Raw genomic sequence first — 14,264 nt, 5'->3', positions numbered from 1 at the left:
GCGCAGAAGACGAGCGCTTCACTTTGCTTAACGTAGCACCCCTTTTGATTATCTTCCTAAGCGTATCCATCAAGACGTAATGTACAAGATGAAAGTTCAACCAATGATCAATGGAAATCCATGATGAGAAATGCCTGTGTATAGGGTACTTTAAACTTGTTTTCGAGACGGAGAGTCCTAGAGAAAGGATGTTGTTCGGAAGCACAATGAAGGCCTAGGTTTTGACAATTGAGTGGAGCTCAATTTATCCATATCGTCATCTTCATGTGTAAGTTGCTCTAGGAAAAATCCCTTGCTGTATTATAATGCATGCACTGTTCTTGTGAAACAAACAAGCACTGTAGGTTTACCTTGGCTTATCCTTCATCTTACTAAGCTAACATGCTTGCCCAATTACAAGTTGGAGCTTAGATTACGACAAAAAAATGGTGATTAAACCAAAGCTGTTCTGTTAAAAGAAATGACAACACAAACGTAAGACAATTTTGATGCTTTGCGTTTCCTCATTAGGAGGAGATGAGGTGCTCGGAATTATCTTTGTCGTCATATTATGTCTACAGTACGTGGAGAACCAGAAGAGATATTCAATTGTTTTGAGGTCGAATAGAGAGAATCCGATTGTCGATTAGCGAAGGTATCTGTTAATTGTGATTAGTATTAGAGAATATTAATGCATGAGTACTGGTGTGTTTATCTCAGCCTCCCGTTCCTATTTTGTCTTCTTCTTTTTTTTTGGTAAGCAATTATCGTCGTAATTATCATATATATTCTTCTACACTTGTTCTTATATGATATGAATTTCAACGTACATATGTTAATGTAAACTTATTGAAGCTGTAATGGTAGTCAACTTAATTGATCCACATGGTTGAGCTTTTGGGAAAGTTTCCAACTGAAAAACCTCTCCCTATAATTAACTAATTAGTTTTGGATTGGATACCTAAATTTCGAATAACCAATATGGTTCAAGCTCGCATATTAGATATATAAACGCTGGAACACATAGCTCACCCTCTTTGTTATTTTAGCTAAACACGTTACGTTCTAGCTTACGTATGAGATAAACACTAGAACACATAGCTCACCCTCAACAAAAGTACAAGTGAAGGTCTAGCCTCTTAATTTGGCATGTTACTTAACCACATTCTGAGCTCACACACACACACACACATATATGAGATCATTAAAAACCAGAACACAAAGCACTCTTTAACAAATTATTAGTACGAGTAAAGGTTTGAGAGTTATAAAATGATCGACGTATATATGTACATTTGGTTAAAGAATATTGAGAATTCGATTGTCGATTAGTGCAAACTGTGAAAGTATATATATGTTACCAACTTACCATTGAATTTTAACTGATATTATTAGAGAATATTGATGCATGAATTGGCATGGTTGTTCTCTCAGCCTCTTTTCCTAATTCCTACTCTACGTACCACTTTTGATATCTTCTTCTACTCAGTTTTTCACACACACACACACATATATATATAGAGGGACGTTCCAAAGAGGACGTCCGTGAAGTAAGAAAAGTGCAGACGAGATACGTGTCAGCCAGCCAATAGAGTTAATTTCCATGCGGGTCCCACACTCCCACAGACATCATCTTCTCCGTCTCTCACCCAGTACTGTCATAAAAAAACAAAGCCGTCACGATTCTTAACATGAAGCTCCATATCCCTTTGAGTCCTACACAAAACTTCCCTCTAAGCTTGCTTCAAGCTCCACTGAGTCAACTCGTGCTCGGTGATAAAGCCATCGTCGGGGTTGACATCAATCTTGAGGAACAACAAGACCAACGACCTGTTGGTGACCTTGAACTTCTCCTCGTCATTCAAGTAGTCCTCGGCGTCCATGAATTCCTTCCACTCGATGAACAAAACCCATAAAAATAAAACAAACAATTGAAGATTGATGTCTCTAGGCATGAATTCGGGTATTGAACTTGAAATGGTGATCATCAACTTGATCCACATGGTTGTTGGAACCACCACTGCCTGAAATAGTATTAAGGGAGAAACTGGTTCATAGAGCGTTGGAAAATCATACATCTTTTGGTATCCTTATTCTTACTTATATAGATAGCATTAGCCTCGATTGTATGGCGCGGGCATGGAGACCGTTATGGCGTTATCCTTACTAGATATCCTCATTTTCCATGAGAATCGTTAGTCTTACTAGACATATGTATCATTATCCTCATTAGACATGCACATCGTTAGCATACAAGCATCGTTGCTATTAGTCTCAATTATATAGACGTGGGCATGATCACTGTTAGGCCATCTCCAATGGGGGGCTAAGGGCTTGATATAGCCAAAAAAATAGGGTTTTCCATCTCCAATTGGGGGCTATGCCATTACAAAAAAGAGCTTGAAGGGGCTAAAAAGGCCATAGGCTGGAGCATATATAGCCCTTTGTATAGCCCCCACAGCTGGAGATGGCCTTAGCCCCCACTTGCGTGAGTGTAGATGTATACCCCCTTGAGTAATATAACTCATGGGCCATTCATATTGCAAGTTTAGAACTGTGGGCCGATATAAAACCCAAAATGGACCAGAAAAGGAAGTGCCCCAATACAGGGAAAATAGTAAAGCCAGGCCCAATTTGTTGGCCACACTATTTCCTCCATAATTGAAGTGAGAGAGCCAAATGCATGCATATTAGACTATCTTATTCTTATCTGAAGCTTTTAAGCGGACAGCAGTCAATTCCATGATGCTATCCCCTTTTGCAAGTAGCAATATATAGAAATGATTCAAATGAATGCATCCCAAAACTTAAAGATTCCAAGTGTCTAAATGGGGGCAAAGAACCAAATAGATAGAAACTAGAAAGACTCGAGAATCTTAAAAAGGGGACATTGTTGCTTGCTTCACCAACTCTCTCACACTTCATGTCATCTGTCAATGTCTTGACAAATTCCCCAGATCAATTATTAACATATTTTACTTTCACCAAACAATTGTCGCTATGTGCCCAGCTATTAGTCAACCACTAAAATGCCTCAAATTCAACTCAGTTTTGTTGGAATGGGATATTTGCAAATACCAAATATTCAATAATACCATGGACCTTGTATATTTATATGCATTCCCCTGTTTTTTTGATATCATCACATGGAAGGAACGTGTTACATGTGTGATAACTTATATTACATCGTAATGTTGATAGTAGCCTCATAATTTCTTGAAAGACAATGTTATTTACACCCTCAATACAATGGTATTGATTTTTGGGTTATGAACAACAATGACTATTAAAATAATCTTAATGATTTAGGCGTTGTTTTATTTTTGTGCCAATCATTATTTCCTGCTACTTAAAATATTCAAATGCAAATACGTACATAACATATAACAATAGTGTCCACCTGATCATCGGTAGTAAGAATATTTGCATTTATTTCTTTCAGTTCAATGTATTAAATCTCAGCACTTGATATGAAATTCAAAAAATTACCGATCACAAATTTCTTAATCAGCTGATAACTAATGAAATCATCAAGCATCGATATTCTATGCAATGAAACAACTTCAATTACCTAGCATTATTGTTGAAACCCTAATGAATGTTTAGTGTGGGTGTGGAGAAAATTCCAACGATTTGACATGCGAAGAGGTTCCCCAACAACCGTCCACGTGTTAATTCCAGACCTAAATCGTAAATCCGACGCTCAAAAACCACTTGGTTACGCAACTTTATAACTAAGAAATTTTAGCATATACCTCAAAAGAAAAAAAGGTTCGATATTATTTTTGGGTTGGTTTCTTCCAGCAAAACCAGTAAACCAAAAAAATGACTCACTCTTTCTTCTTCTTCTTCTTCTTCCTTCTTCTCCATTATTCGTTTTCGCCTCCTTTTGCTTTTTCCAGGCCTCTTTTTCTCTCTCACTCACCACAAACCAGGTTATTCTCTCTCTCTCTCTCTCTCTCTGGTTTTCGATCTTATAGGTTCAATTTCGGCTTTCAGATTTGAATTTCAAGTGTTTTCCTCTGTGGTTTCGTTTCGTGGAAATTTTGTTTCATTCTTCATTGTTTCAGTATGTGCGATTGTGCTGTGTGTTTGTGTGATTGAATTCGGGAGCCGTTATCGTTTTTGTTATGAATCTTTTGTTGGAATAGTGAAAAATTTGAAGACTTGGTGAGGTTTTGTGTTTGTGCGTGGATGTTATTGAGGATTTGGAGCTTGAAATTGGACCAATGTGAGCAGTGTGAGAGTAGTTGGTTGGAGAAGTGTTGGATTTTGCTTGAAATGGAAACTTTTCGGAGTTTGTGTTGTGAATTGGAGCAATGACTTGCTTTCGTTTCATTTTGTATCAATTGAGTCTATTTTCGACTACCATAAGCGAAGTAAAGGTTTTAGCGTTTCCTACCGTACTATTTGAAGTCTGAAATGACGAGCAAGGTATCACTTTACATTTTGATTATTCTCACCGAGCATCTTAATGTGATTTTATGTTTCAGGTGACGATTGTTTTTGCATTGGATTCATGCATGTTTTAACCTTTTGAGCGAAAGTAAGTTAGAGCAGACATGCAAAGAGATAATACTGCCGGAAGCCCATCAACCCCAAGGTCCCCACGACTGCGGCACCGTAGACGCTCAGCTGAGGTGTGCTAAACTTTGATACTTTGTTGTTTCCTCCATTATGATAGAGTCTTGGACTACCAAATGTCCTTTTAAATGAATATATACTATTTCTGAAATTATGCAGACAAGATGAATTGTCTAGTAGTACTAGTGGAGAAACTACATTTAATTTTCTTCTGATTCTCGTAGTGTACTTTCTGACTTTTGTACTTAATCATGTACTTTTCTTAGGTTAGGAGATGAAATGATTATCTTTTATGCCATAAAATATAGCTTTGGCATACCAATGCTTTTCGGATTGTTTTGATAGTTAGGAGTAAATTCTTATTTGTTTTATGTTTTTATGGCAGCAACTTATCCCAGATGCTAGTAACACAAATGGAGGTCATTTACTTGTTGATGACAATAATAAATACAAGACAATGTGGATTCGGGCATACTCTACTGTTTGGATGATTGGAGGATTTGCATTAATTATATATCTGGGCCATCTGGCTATTACTGCCATGGTGGTTGTTATCCAAATCTTCATGGCAAAGGAGCTCTTTAATCTCTTAAGGAGAGCTCATGAAGATAGGCATCTCCCAGGATTCAGGCTGTTAAATTGGTGAGGATATTAGTGTAGTAGGCATTTCTGCATCAGTGTTTATTTCAATGTTTCTGTGTAATAGTATTTATTATATTACTGTATTCATTTTCAAATTCTCTGCTCAGGCACTTCTTCTTCACTGCAATGCTGTTTGTTTACGGTCGAATACTCAGTCAACGGCTTGTCAACACCGTAACTTCAGATAAATTTTTACATAAGGTTGTGAGCAGTCTTATCCAGTATCATATGGTCGCCTGCTATTTCTTGTACATCGCAGGTTAGTAGCTGTAAACAGCTTTCGAATATTTGGATTTAGCCATATTTTTGGATAGAAGTAAATATTAGCATTCACAGTACTTGTGCCCTTTGACCATCATCCCATTATATATCTGATATGCTGATGTATTTATCTGGATTAGATGCTGATTTGGATAGTATTTCCCCCCTAATTGGGTTCAGGTTTTATGTGGTTCATTCTTACATTGAAGAAGAAGATGTACAAGTATCAATTTGGCCAGTATGCATGGACACACATGATCCTAATAATTGTGTTTACACAGTCCTCTTTTACTGTAGCCAACATCTTTGAAGGAATTTTCTGGTAAGAAGTTTTTTTTAATTTGGAACAACACAGTTGCACATTTCCTATTTTTGTTGTTCCCCTGATACAAGGGAAAATTGTTGCAGGTTTCTTCTTCCAGCAACACTCATAGTCATCAATGATATCGCTGCTTACATTTGCGGCTTCTTTTTCGGAAGAACCCCTTTGATTAAGATATCTCCAAAGAAAACTTGGGAGGGGTTCATTGGAGCTTCTATTACAACTATGTTTTCAGCCTTTTGGGTGAGCATTCTATATAACTTGGTGGTGCTAAATATAATTCTGTTTTCTTACAGTGAAAGTGAAACCATGGTGTCTATCAGTTAGGGTTTATTGCAATGTATTTTGCCAATTCTTTTTGCCCATGGTAACAGCCCACCTCTCTTCATATCTTTCTCGAAGGGACATGTTCTCTGGGTGACTTAAATTATTTCACTCCTCAAATGTTTCCAAATTAATTTGTACATAATGAGTATCTTGTCTTGCATGCTTTTATCAGATCTAGAGTGTTCCTGGGGTGCAGAGACGCCCTGTATAAGTTCTATGAGAATGTCTGTAATGCTGTTTTAAATCTGTGATTGGAGCTCCACCAACATCGTATGTACATTTGTTTATGCAGCTTGCACATATCATGGGACAATTTCAATGGCTAACTTGTCCAAGAAAGGTAACAATTCTGATGAGATATAAGTCAGTTTCTTTTGGGAATGAAATAGAATGTCTGTCTGTGAATGTTTATATTAACTGATTTCTTTGGATGCGCTTGCAGGATTTATCTACCGGTTGGCTTCACTGTGATCCTGGTCCATTGTTTACACCAGAGTATCATACCTTACCAGGATGGCTCCCAGAATGGGTACGTAAAGTAGGCATTTATTGGTTATGTAATTACAAAAACCAAATCCTCTGTGCTGGAAATCAAATGTTGAATCAGCATGCTTTCTCTAAATATTAAGGATGATTGACACTTAATGCACAGCTTCAATTCAGTAAAAGCCATTCCTGCAATTAAGTTAGTTGATTCATATATTCCTTCATGATTATTGTGTTGCAGTTTCCTTGGAAAGGGATCTCAATTTTGCCAGTTCAATGGCATGCACTGTGCCTTGGTTTGTTTTCATCAATTATAGCACCTTTTGGAGGCTTCTTTGCAAGTGGTTTTAAAAGAGCTTTCAAAGTCAAGGTAAGCTCCTGATGTTGCAATTTTTGGTGATGCAGTTCTAAATGCTAAGGACTTCAGTTGTTTGTCATTCATTATATTAACAATTTTTTCCATTTGTCATAGGATTTCGGTGACAGTATCCCTGGACACGGTGGAATCACAGACAGAATGGATTGTCAGGTAAAGTTTTCTTTTTTAGAAGTAATTATTACAGGGGAGAGTTTTCCAAGGATATATAGTTATTTGAGTGGGTAACATATGCATTACTTTTATGGTTGTACTTAACAGTAGCTTATGGAGAATCTCGTTCTTAGCAAGTATTAATTGTTCCTTGCACTGTATAATGGGGTTCTCATTCCTTTTCATTGGAGAAATAATGTGTGGTACTGCAACATATTAAGCAGGTTTCAAAGGGGGTAATATGGTTTCTGGAACCAGGGTTTTGGATAAAGATGTAACCATAATTCAGTATGGTTGATATAGATGTTAAAGTGACTGACATTGTGTTTTATTGTAGATGGTAATGGCTGTTTTTGCTTACATCTATCATCAGTCATTTGTTGTGCCTCAACACCTCTCGGTTGAAATTTTATTGGACCAGGTACTATTTTCACGGGCTCTATGCATAGTTTTTGCTTTGGTGTTATTTTGTTAGCAATCAAGGAATAATAACGTCGACTCTTATTCTGTAATGCAGATTTTGACAAACCTTACTGTCGAGCAGCAGCAAGCTCTATATGAGAAGCTTAAACAAGTCTTGCAGGACAGGCTACTCGGATGATCATGTGTGAATAACCTGTATTTCTGTTACCTTCCTCCTCTCCCTTGCATGTTCGTAGTGTTGTCATAGAGAGGAAAAAGAAAATTGTGGTGTTCTGTTTTCGTAGAACAACCCCATTGAAAGATTTAGGTTGGAGGCATCATTCTTCTGTGCGGAAACTTTGTATAGTGGCTCTTAGGTCATTTAATATACATGAACTCTCAATGGAAGTCCTCCCTCCTCTCCCTCCCTCCCCTGTATCTGTGCTTTTGATGGATTTGTAAAGATGGGCGACGCTTTGTCATATGTGGAATTTGATTATTCTTATGCTTACAATTGAATGCTTATTAGTGTTTTATGACACCTATCGATTGCTTTGTCCTACGCCGTATTTGTGCTATTTCAGTCATTTTGTAATGGACACATTGATGATAACTTGTTATAATTACCTTTCCTATCCACGATATGGAAGGCCAACACAACACTTTTCATGCTTCGAAACATGTCTTTACATAACCATTACAGCTATGCGTATCTTTCAAAATAAAATTATAAGTTCTTCGGGCATTAGGCATTTGAAATATTATATTTTGATTAGTTTTTGCCACGAAAAATCTATGGATGAAATGCGACTCTATCCATGTTATATGAGTATATGAGAGATTTTTATCTACGAATAATTCGTTGGCCATCTGTGCTCTGTATATGAGACGTTATATGTGAGAGGCTTTTACTGGAGAATGATTTGTCAGCAACCATTATAACAAATTCTTTCGGCAACCATTCCAATAGTCACAATAACACAATAAATACAATCATGACCCTCAAAATCTAATAACAAAACCAAGATGGAATCGAGAAAGTTTTTGAAAATCAAAAAAGGTAAGCCCCTCTAGCACAATGCCACAAACCAAAGCTTAAAGTATGTTACACGTTCTACTTCTAAAACAAAATTTAAGATAATATCCAATCTAAAAGAATAAAAATCCAGCCTTCTGCTTCCTGATGTTCCTCTCAAACGTAGATGGTCTCAACTGAAACTATATCCTGCCATTTACTTCAAGTCTCATTGGGTTTTTGGTTTTTCAATCTTCACATAGGGCAAGAGACCCATAAAACGAACAATCTTAGGAGCCCATCCTCGTTGTTCAGCCCGGCAAAACATCAAGAAAGTGTTTGCAAAATAGGAATTAAAACCCATGAATACATGCCACAAGGCATGACCTTGTGGGTTAACGGGCCAACTGGATATCTCTTTGCAGAAAACATTGTCGCCGAGCCAACACAAACTCCCTATAAGAAGAGTGACCACATACAGCTTTGCGAGCCTCTTGGCATAGACGTCCTGTGTGTATATATAATACTTGTACATTCGAGGTATGCAAAGAAGACACAAGATCACATAGTGCACCTTAAAACCAATCTCAAATCGGACCACTGAATGAACTGCAGCAAAAACAACACCATATAGGAAGAGGAAGGTCGGCATTGTAGTGCGATAGTGCCAATCTGGGGAGTAGAGGATATACATGTATAGGAGCATCTCCCAAACCATAGGAGTCTCATCGCTCTGCTGTTGCCTGCAAGTATATCCAAAAGTAATCTTCAAAATTAAGCTTTCCATGGCATATATTCAAGACAAGAAAAGGTAGCATGATAAAGTAGAGAGACGTGGGAGACTGATTAACTAACGCCACTACGAAGCAGATAAGTTATCCCACATACCTAAAGTGGACATGCATGAGTGCATGACAGAATGTGTGTCCATTGTTTGGAAGTCAACACCATCAACCTTAATAAATTTAATTTAGCATCTCCATTCCCTGAATTCATATGTGCCTCAAGCATTAAGGATAGCAGGAACTTCCCCCAGTCCATAAAATTATGCCTTAACAGCCAACTACCCAACTCAACATATGCATGATGGCATATCATTAACATCAACAAGGTGAAGGATAGAAGAAGGCTTTAAGCTTTGGATGTATCCTCAAATAAGCAATCTACACAGTATTTGGATGTAATTTATGAATACTTAAGAAAGCAAAAAAGCTATCGTTCCTTGCTTCACAGTTTAGTTTCTTGTAAAATGTAATATGTAATTGCTTTGAAGTTCCTAATCGTATTGTCATTCATGATAATACTAATCCGGTTAAACTCTGATGTTGGCAAGTCATGATTATACTAATTCTAGCATAGACAACAGTGGTATAAATCCAGCCAACCAACCATTCCAAAAAAAGATCTAGAACAGTACTTACACGTGCTGCAGTGTAGCGTGGTATAACATGCTCCCAATGGCAAGTATCATATTAGATATATGAAGAACACTGAATCTCTTCTCAAACCGCTGCCTTAGAGCATTTATAAGACCAATGAGTGCCAAGAGTATGCTGGGAATGTTCGACATGGTGTTGAAAAATTCCGCAATATAAGAAGAGTAGGCATAGTTCTTCTCACAACACTCGATCGTTGATGTGACAGGACCCCAGAAGCTCGATATCGCATCAGCCATTCCTCTTTCTACGGTCTAAAATGCACTCAACCAATTCTGTTTTCTACTTAAAAACCTGATGACTTCGCAAAACCTGCAAAATCATGTACCTGCAGAAAAAAACCACTGCTCAGATAAAACCTCACATTCGATCACATACATTCAAATCATCATCTCTTACCCTAACCCTAACAACATCTATGAAATCAACCAAAGCCAATGTCCAACTTCTCTAACACTCAATCTCACACACTAGTAACCAAAATTAACCAATAATCCATTAAATATCCGAAACTAATTAATCCATAACCAATCTAAAAACAGTAAAATCAGTTTCCATAAAATTAATCAATAAATGAATAATCAGATCCCTATATCTTAAACCGATCATTATCCTCATCAAGATCCAATCCAAAAAACTCACCACCCAAGCAAAAATTCCACCACAGATCACTACCGACGAACTTTCGCCGCGCTCAAAAACCTCGCAACCGTCGCGAAATCGAAACGAAAATACATGGTGTGAAAAATATAAGAGATCTCGTACCTAGAAAACGCACCGTTTTGGCCAAAGGAGATCTCATTTCGTTGTTCTTGTTCTTCTTCGCCGCTAAGCCTGGTTCGAATTTCGAAATGGTGAGAAAGGGGTTATGACTTATGAGAGGCACAGAATAACTTTTCGGCGTTCGAGAGACCGAATCCGCTTCTTCTTTGTGTTTTCTTTTTCTTCTTACTATTTTCTATTTTCTATTTTCTATTTCCAATTTCCTATTTTCTATTTTTATAGCTCGCTCTCACTTCTTCTTTATTTTAATGGTTTGGATTCTCTTTTGACTTCTCGGCAATACCGTGTGCCGACTTAGATGTGGTGGCCTGGCCCATATTCTAAACCCATATTTCAGAAGTGGCCGTTTCGGTTCCTATTAATGAATTAATTAGCTGAACCGCACCGTTCGGTCTGGTTCGGTTCAGCCGGTGAAGTCGAAACATTTCTACTCATTTTTATGGATCGGATTTGTTAAATCGGTCCGGGTCGCGGTTATGTTCTTCTTATAGTTAAAAAAAGCATTAGTTTTTGCTAAGAAATAAGTGACATTATATCGTACTTTCTTATATGTGTTGCCAGTGAACCCCCTAATCTCTATAACTGCGGTCATCTTCGAACTCGTGTGTGTTCTTCGTCATTGTTCGTTCAAATTGTCCTTTATGTTGATTTAGATGCAGTTCATCTTCATTGTTGTCGTCTGGTATTGCCATCCTCTCTATATTTGTCACAATATCATCATGCTTTGGTATACAAATCAGCCACATGGTTTGGGCGTCGATTTAGGCCAAAATCTAACCCATGTCCAGCCTTGCTTCGACCAAAGTCAACGAACAAGTGAATAACTTAATAGTTGGAAATAAGTTGTTTTATTAACTAGATTCGAATACAGTAAAACTATGTTGGGATTACTGTAAAGGGATTATTATATTATCGATATATGAATAATTTATTCGTTTTTTGATAAGTGAAAATTTTTTACTTTGGAGAGAGTTCTATGTCATTTCTAGTTGAATTATATAACATAATTAATCTAATTTAACTTGGCTTGCCGGAGTGCGCTAAAGGTCGGCGGGGGTAACAAGATCGAGGCAGGTCGAGGTAACTTTGGTGAAGAGATTTTGTCGACTTGGCCAAAGCTTGTCTCGCTGGTTTCAGGTGGACTGACTTTCAATCGGGTTTGGCGATCTCTGCTCGGATTCTCTGTGGATTTGATGTTACGGTGGACTGGCCGGCCACTGGAGGGGCGGAATCAGTGGATGGCGGCAAAAGCAATTGGGCCAGCGTCGGCTAGGGCTGCTGCCCTCCTGGCTTGGGGTTGGGCCTGGGCGCAATCTTGGGCTGATGAGGCAGGGGAACTGGCCTGCTAAGCCATAATTGATTTAGGCTCGGGCCTATGGGCTTGTGTTCAGGTCAAGGCAATCTGGGCCTTAATGTTTTATTAGGATATTGAGTCTGTGTGAGGTTGGATTAACTTCTATGAGTCTTCTATGACGTTTCTAGTGTTTTGCTTGTACCACAATTGCGTGATTGGTAAGTGGGGACTAGTTGAATGATTTCTTTTCCGTAGGAGGAGAGGTTTTTTCATTCTTGTATAGGCTCGCTTAAATGTGAGCGTCCCAGAGATTTTAATGACCTGCACTAGCTTAGATAGTTTAGTTTAGATTTTCTTGCCGAGTTTTGCTTATGTTGTTAGTTGTTGATCTAATGAATTCAACTTCTATTTCATTAAAAATAAAATAAAATAATAAAAATAATAAAAACAAGGAAAAACCAAAGGACTATAAAATGATATTTTGAGAATTAGTTAATTGAGAAAATATATGTTGTAAAAAGTTCTTTGATTATTATGTATTTTGAATTTTTATATACTATTTATTTTATGGTCATGATCGGTTTCATGGGTCGGCGCTAGGCGGCATGGGATGGTCTCACCAGACGGCAGCGGCTGTGTGTTGGCGTAGGGTGGTCACCAGACGGCGGCGACTATGTTTGGTACCACGGAGGCGGCGGATCAGGGTGCGGTTTTTGGGAGGATTGTTGCGGCAAGCCCTCTGGAGATGGTGTCGAGGTTCATCTGGCTCTGATGGTGATCCGGTCTATGAGACGGCGGCAGCGGTCTTTAGGTCTGATGATGCTGTACAGCGAAGCAGGGTTGGGCTGGGCCAGATTTTGGTCTGCTTCTGGGCTGGGTCTCTCTTGGGCTGTTGGGCTGCATTTAATTAGTTTTGCTTGTTTTTTATTTGTCAATAAGCCCCTTGTTCTATAGGTAGACCTGTAAATGGATCGGATTTGGATCGGATCGACCTAAATCCAAATCCGTTTACTTAAAAAAAAATTTGATCCAAACCCGCTCCGTTAACCCGGCAGATCGTTGATAGCTCGATCCAAATCCGTATCCGCCGGGTTAACGGATACCCGATCCGCTAATCCGACCCGTTATAATTTCAAATAATTTAAAATTTTAAATAGTAATATTAAATTTATATCATGATACCTCATAAGATATTAATAAAATATTAAAACAACATTAAAAGTATCACCAAAAGTAGAATTATATTATCAAAATTCTTAATGCTTCTTAGAATATTGGGTGATAGATTGTCCCTTAGATTTCTGCAAAAAAATTGTATTAGAAATTCTTCATATTTTATATTATATATATATATATATATATATATATATATATATATATTTTAGAAAATTATATTTTATATTTTTTAAAAATAATAATATATTAATAAAAAATAATATTTTATTATTACAAAAACGGGCCGGATCATTAATGGATCGGATCAACCTAGATCCGTATTTGATCCATTAAATAAATGAGTTAACGGATTCGGATCATTAACGGATCAACGGATCAAAACTTTCGATCCAAACCCGTCCAATAGTCACGGATCTGGAGCGGGTCCGGATCAAAATCCGGTCCATTTACAGGTCTATCTATAGGGGATTGTTTTAGTGGGCTTCGGCCCGGTCTAGGCTTGTTTAGTTCTTGAGTCGTTAGTTAGGTGACAAACCTCGATCATTTTTAGCTCGATCGGGTTTGTCTTGTCTATGCTCGTTGAAGCTCCTCTAGGAGCCTTTGTAGAAGTACTTGGTTTCAACGTACCACAATTGCGTGCTCGGCGTTTGGAGTCGGGTAGAATAGATTGTCTACGAGGCGAGGTGTTTTTTGCTAGCATAGACTACTTTGTGCTGTTAATGTGTATACAGAGTAGTCCTTTGTACTATTCTAACCCATGATTCAGGGTCATATATATTAATGCTATGAACTCTTTATATATATAAAAAAAAATGTATTTCATCAATTATTAATATTTTTAAAGCTATTTCTTTCATTTATTTCATCAATTATTACTTTATATATTCACTAGGTCCTTAAGGATGTCTAGAAATATTATTATCTTATACATTTAGCAACGTTCTTAGTAATATACACTGGTCCCTTGTTGGGATTGGAGACATTTATTATTTAGTCGAGATTATTAATTTATTGAACATTCATTTATC

General features: G+C 37.6%; 2 protein-coding genes across 3 annotated transcripts; one reads left to right on the top strand and one right to left on the bottom strand.

The window, feature by feature from the left end:
- The first annotated feature begins 3,749 nt into the window (after positions 1 to 3,749).
- Positions 3,750 to 8,073, top strand: LOC133729975 (phosphatidate cytidylyltransferase 2-like). Its single transcript, XM_062157598.1, has 12 exons — positions 3,750 to 3,914; positions 4,473 to 4,619; positions 4,949 to 5,205; positions 5,313 to 5,464; positions 5,647 to 5,788; positions 5,875 to 6,031; positions 6,408 to 6,455; positions 6,558 to 6,644; positions 6,843 to 6,971; positions 7,074 to 7,130; positions 7,468 to 7,551; positions 7,648 to 8,073. The coding sequence occupies exons 2-12, from the start codon at positions 4,542 to 4,544 to the stop codon at positions 7,729 to 7,731; spliced, it is 1,275 nt and encodes a 424-aa protein (XP_062013582.1). The 5' UTR covers positions 3,750 to 3,914; positions 4,473 to 4,541; the 3' UTR covers positions 7,732 to 8,073.
- A 426-nt stretch (positions 8,074 to 8,499) lies between these two features.
- LOC133729973 (alkaline ceramidase) lies at positions 8,500 to 10,961 on the bottom strand. Of its 2 annotated transcripts, none has more exons than XM_062157597.1 (3): positions 10,762 to 10,961; positions 9,969 to 10,311; positions 8,500 to 9,290 (listed from the first exon to the last, which is right to left on the bottom strand). In XM_062157597.1, the coding sequence occupies exons 2-3, from the start codon at positions 10,220 to 10,222 to the stop codon at positions 8,777 to 8,779; spliced, it is 768 nt and encodes a 255-aa protein (XP_062013581.1). In that variant the 5' UTR covers positions 10,223 to 10,311; positions 10,762 to 10,961; the 3' UTR covers positions 8,500 to 8,776. The 2 variants fall into 2 exon arrangements, with proteins under 2 accessions (XP_062013581.1, XP_062013580.1); XM_062157596.1 differs by having other exon boundaries at positions 10,749 to 10,960.
- Between the last annotated feature and the right edge of the window lie 3,303 nt (positions 10,962 to 14,264).

Source organism: Rosa rugosa, chromosome 2 (assembly GCF_958449725.1).
Source record: "Rosa rugosa chromosome 2, drRosRugo1.1, whole genome shotgun sequence".
In the NCBI taxonomy this organism is placed as follows: domain Eukaryota; kingdom Viridiplantae; phylum Streptophyta; class Magnoliopsida; order Rosales; family Rosaceae; genus Rosa; species Rosa rugosa.
Note: the sequence above shows the minus strand (reverse complement) of the source record. Positions and strands in the feature narration are given on the sequence as shown.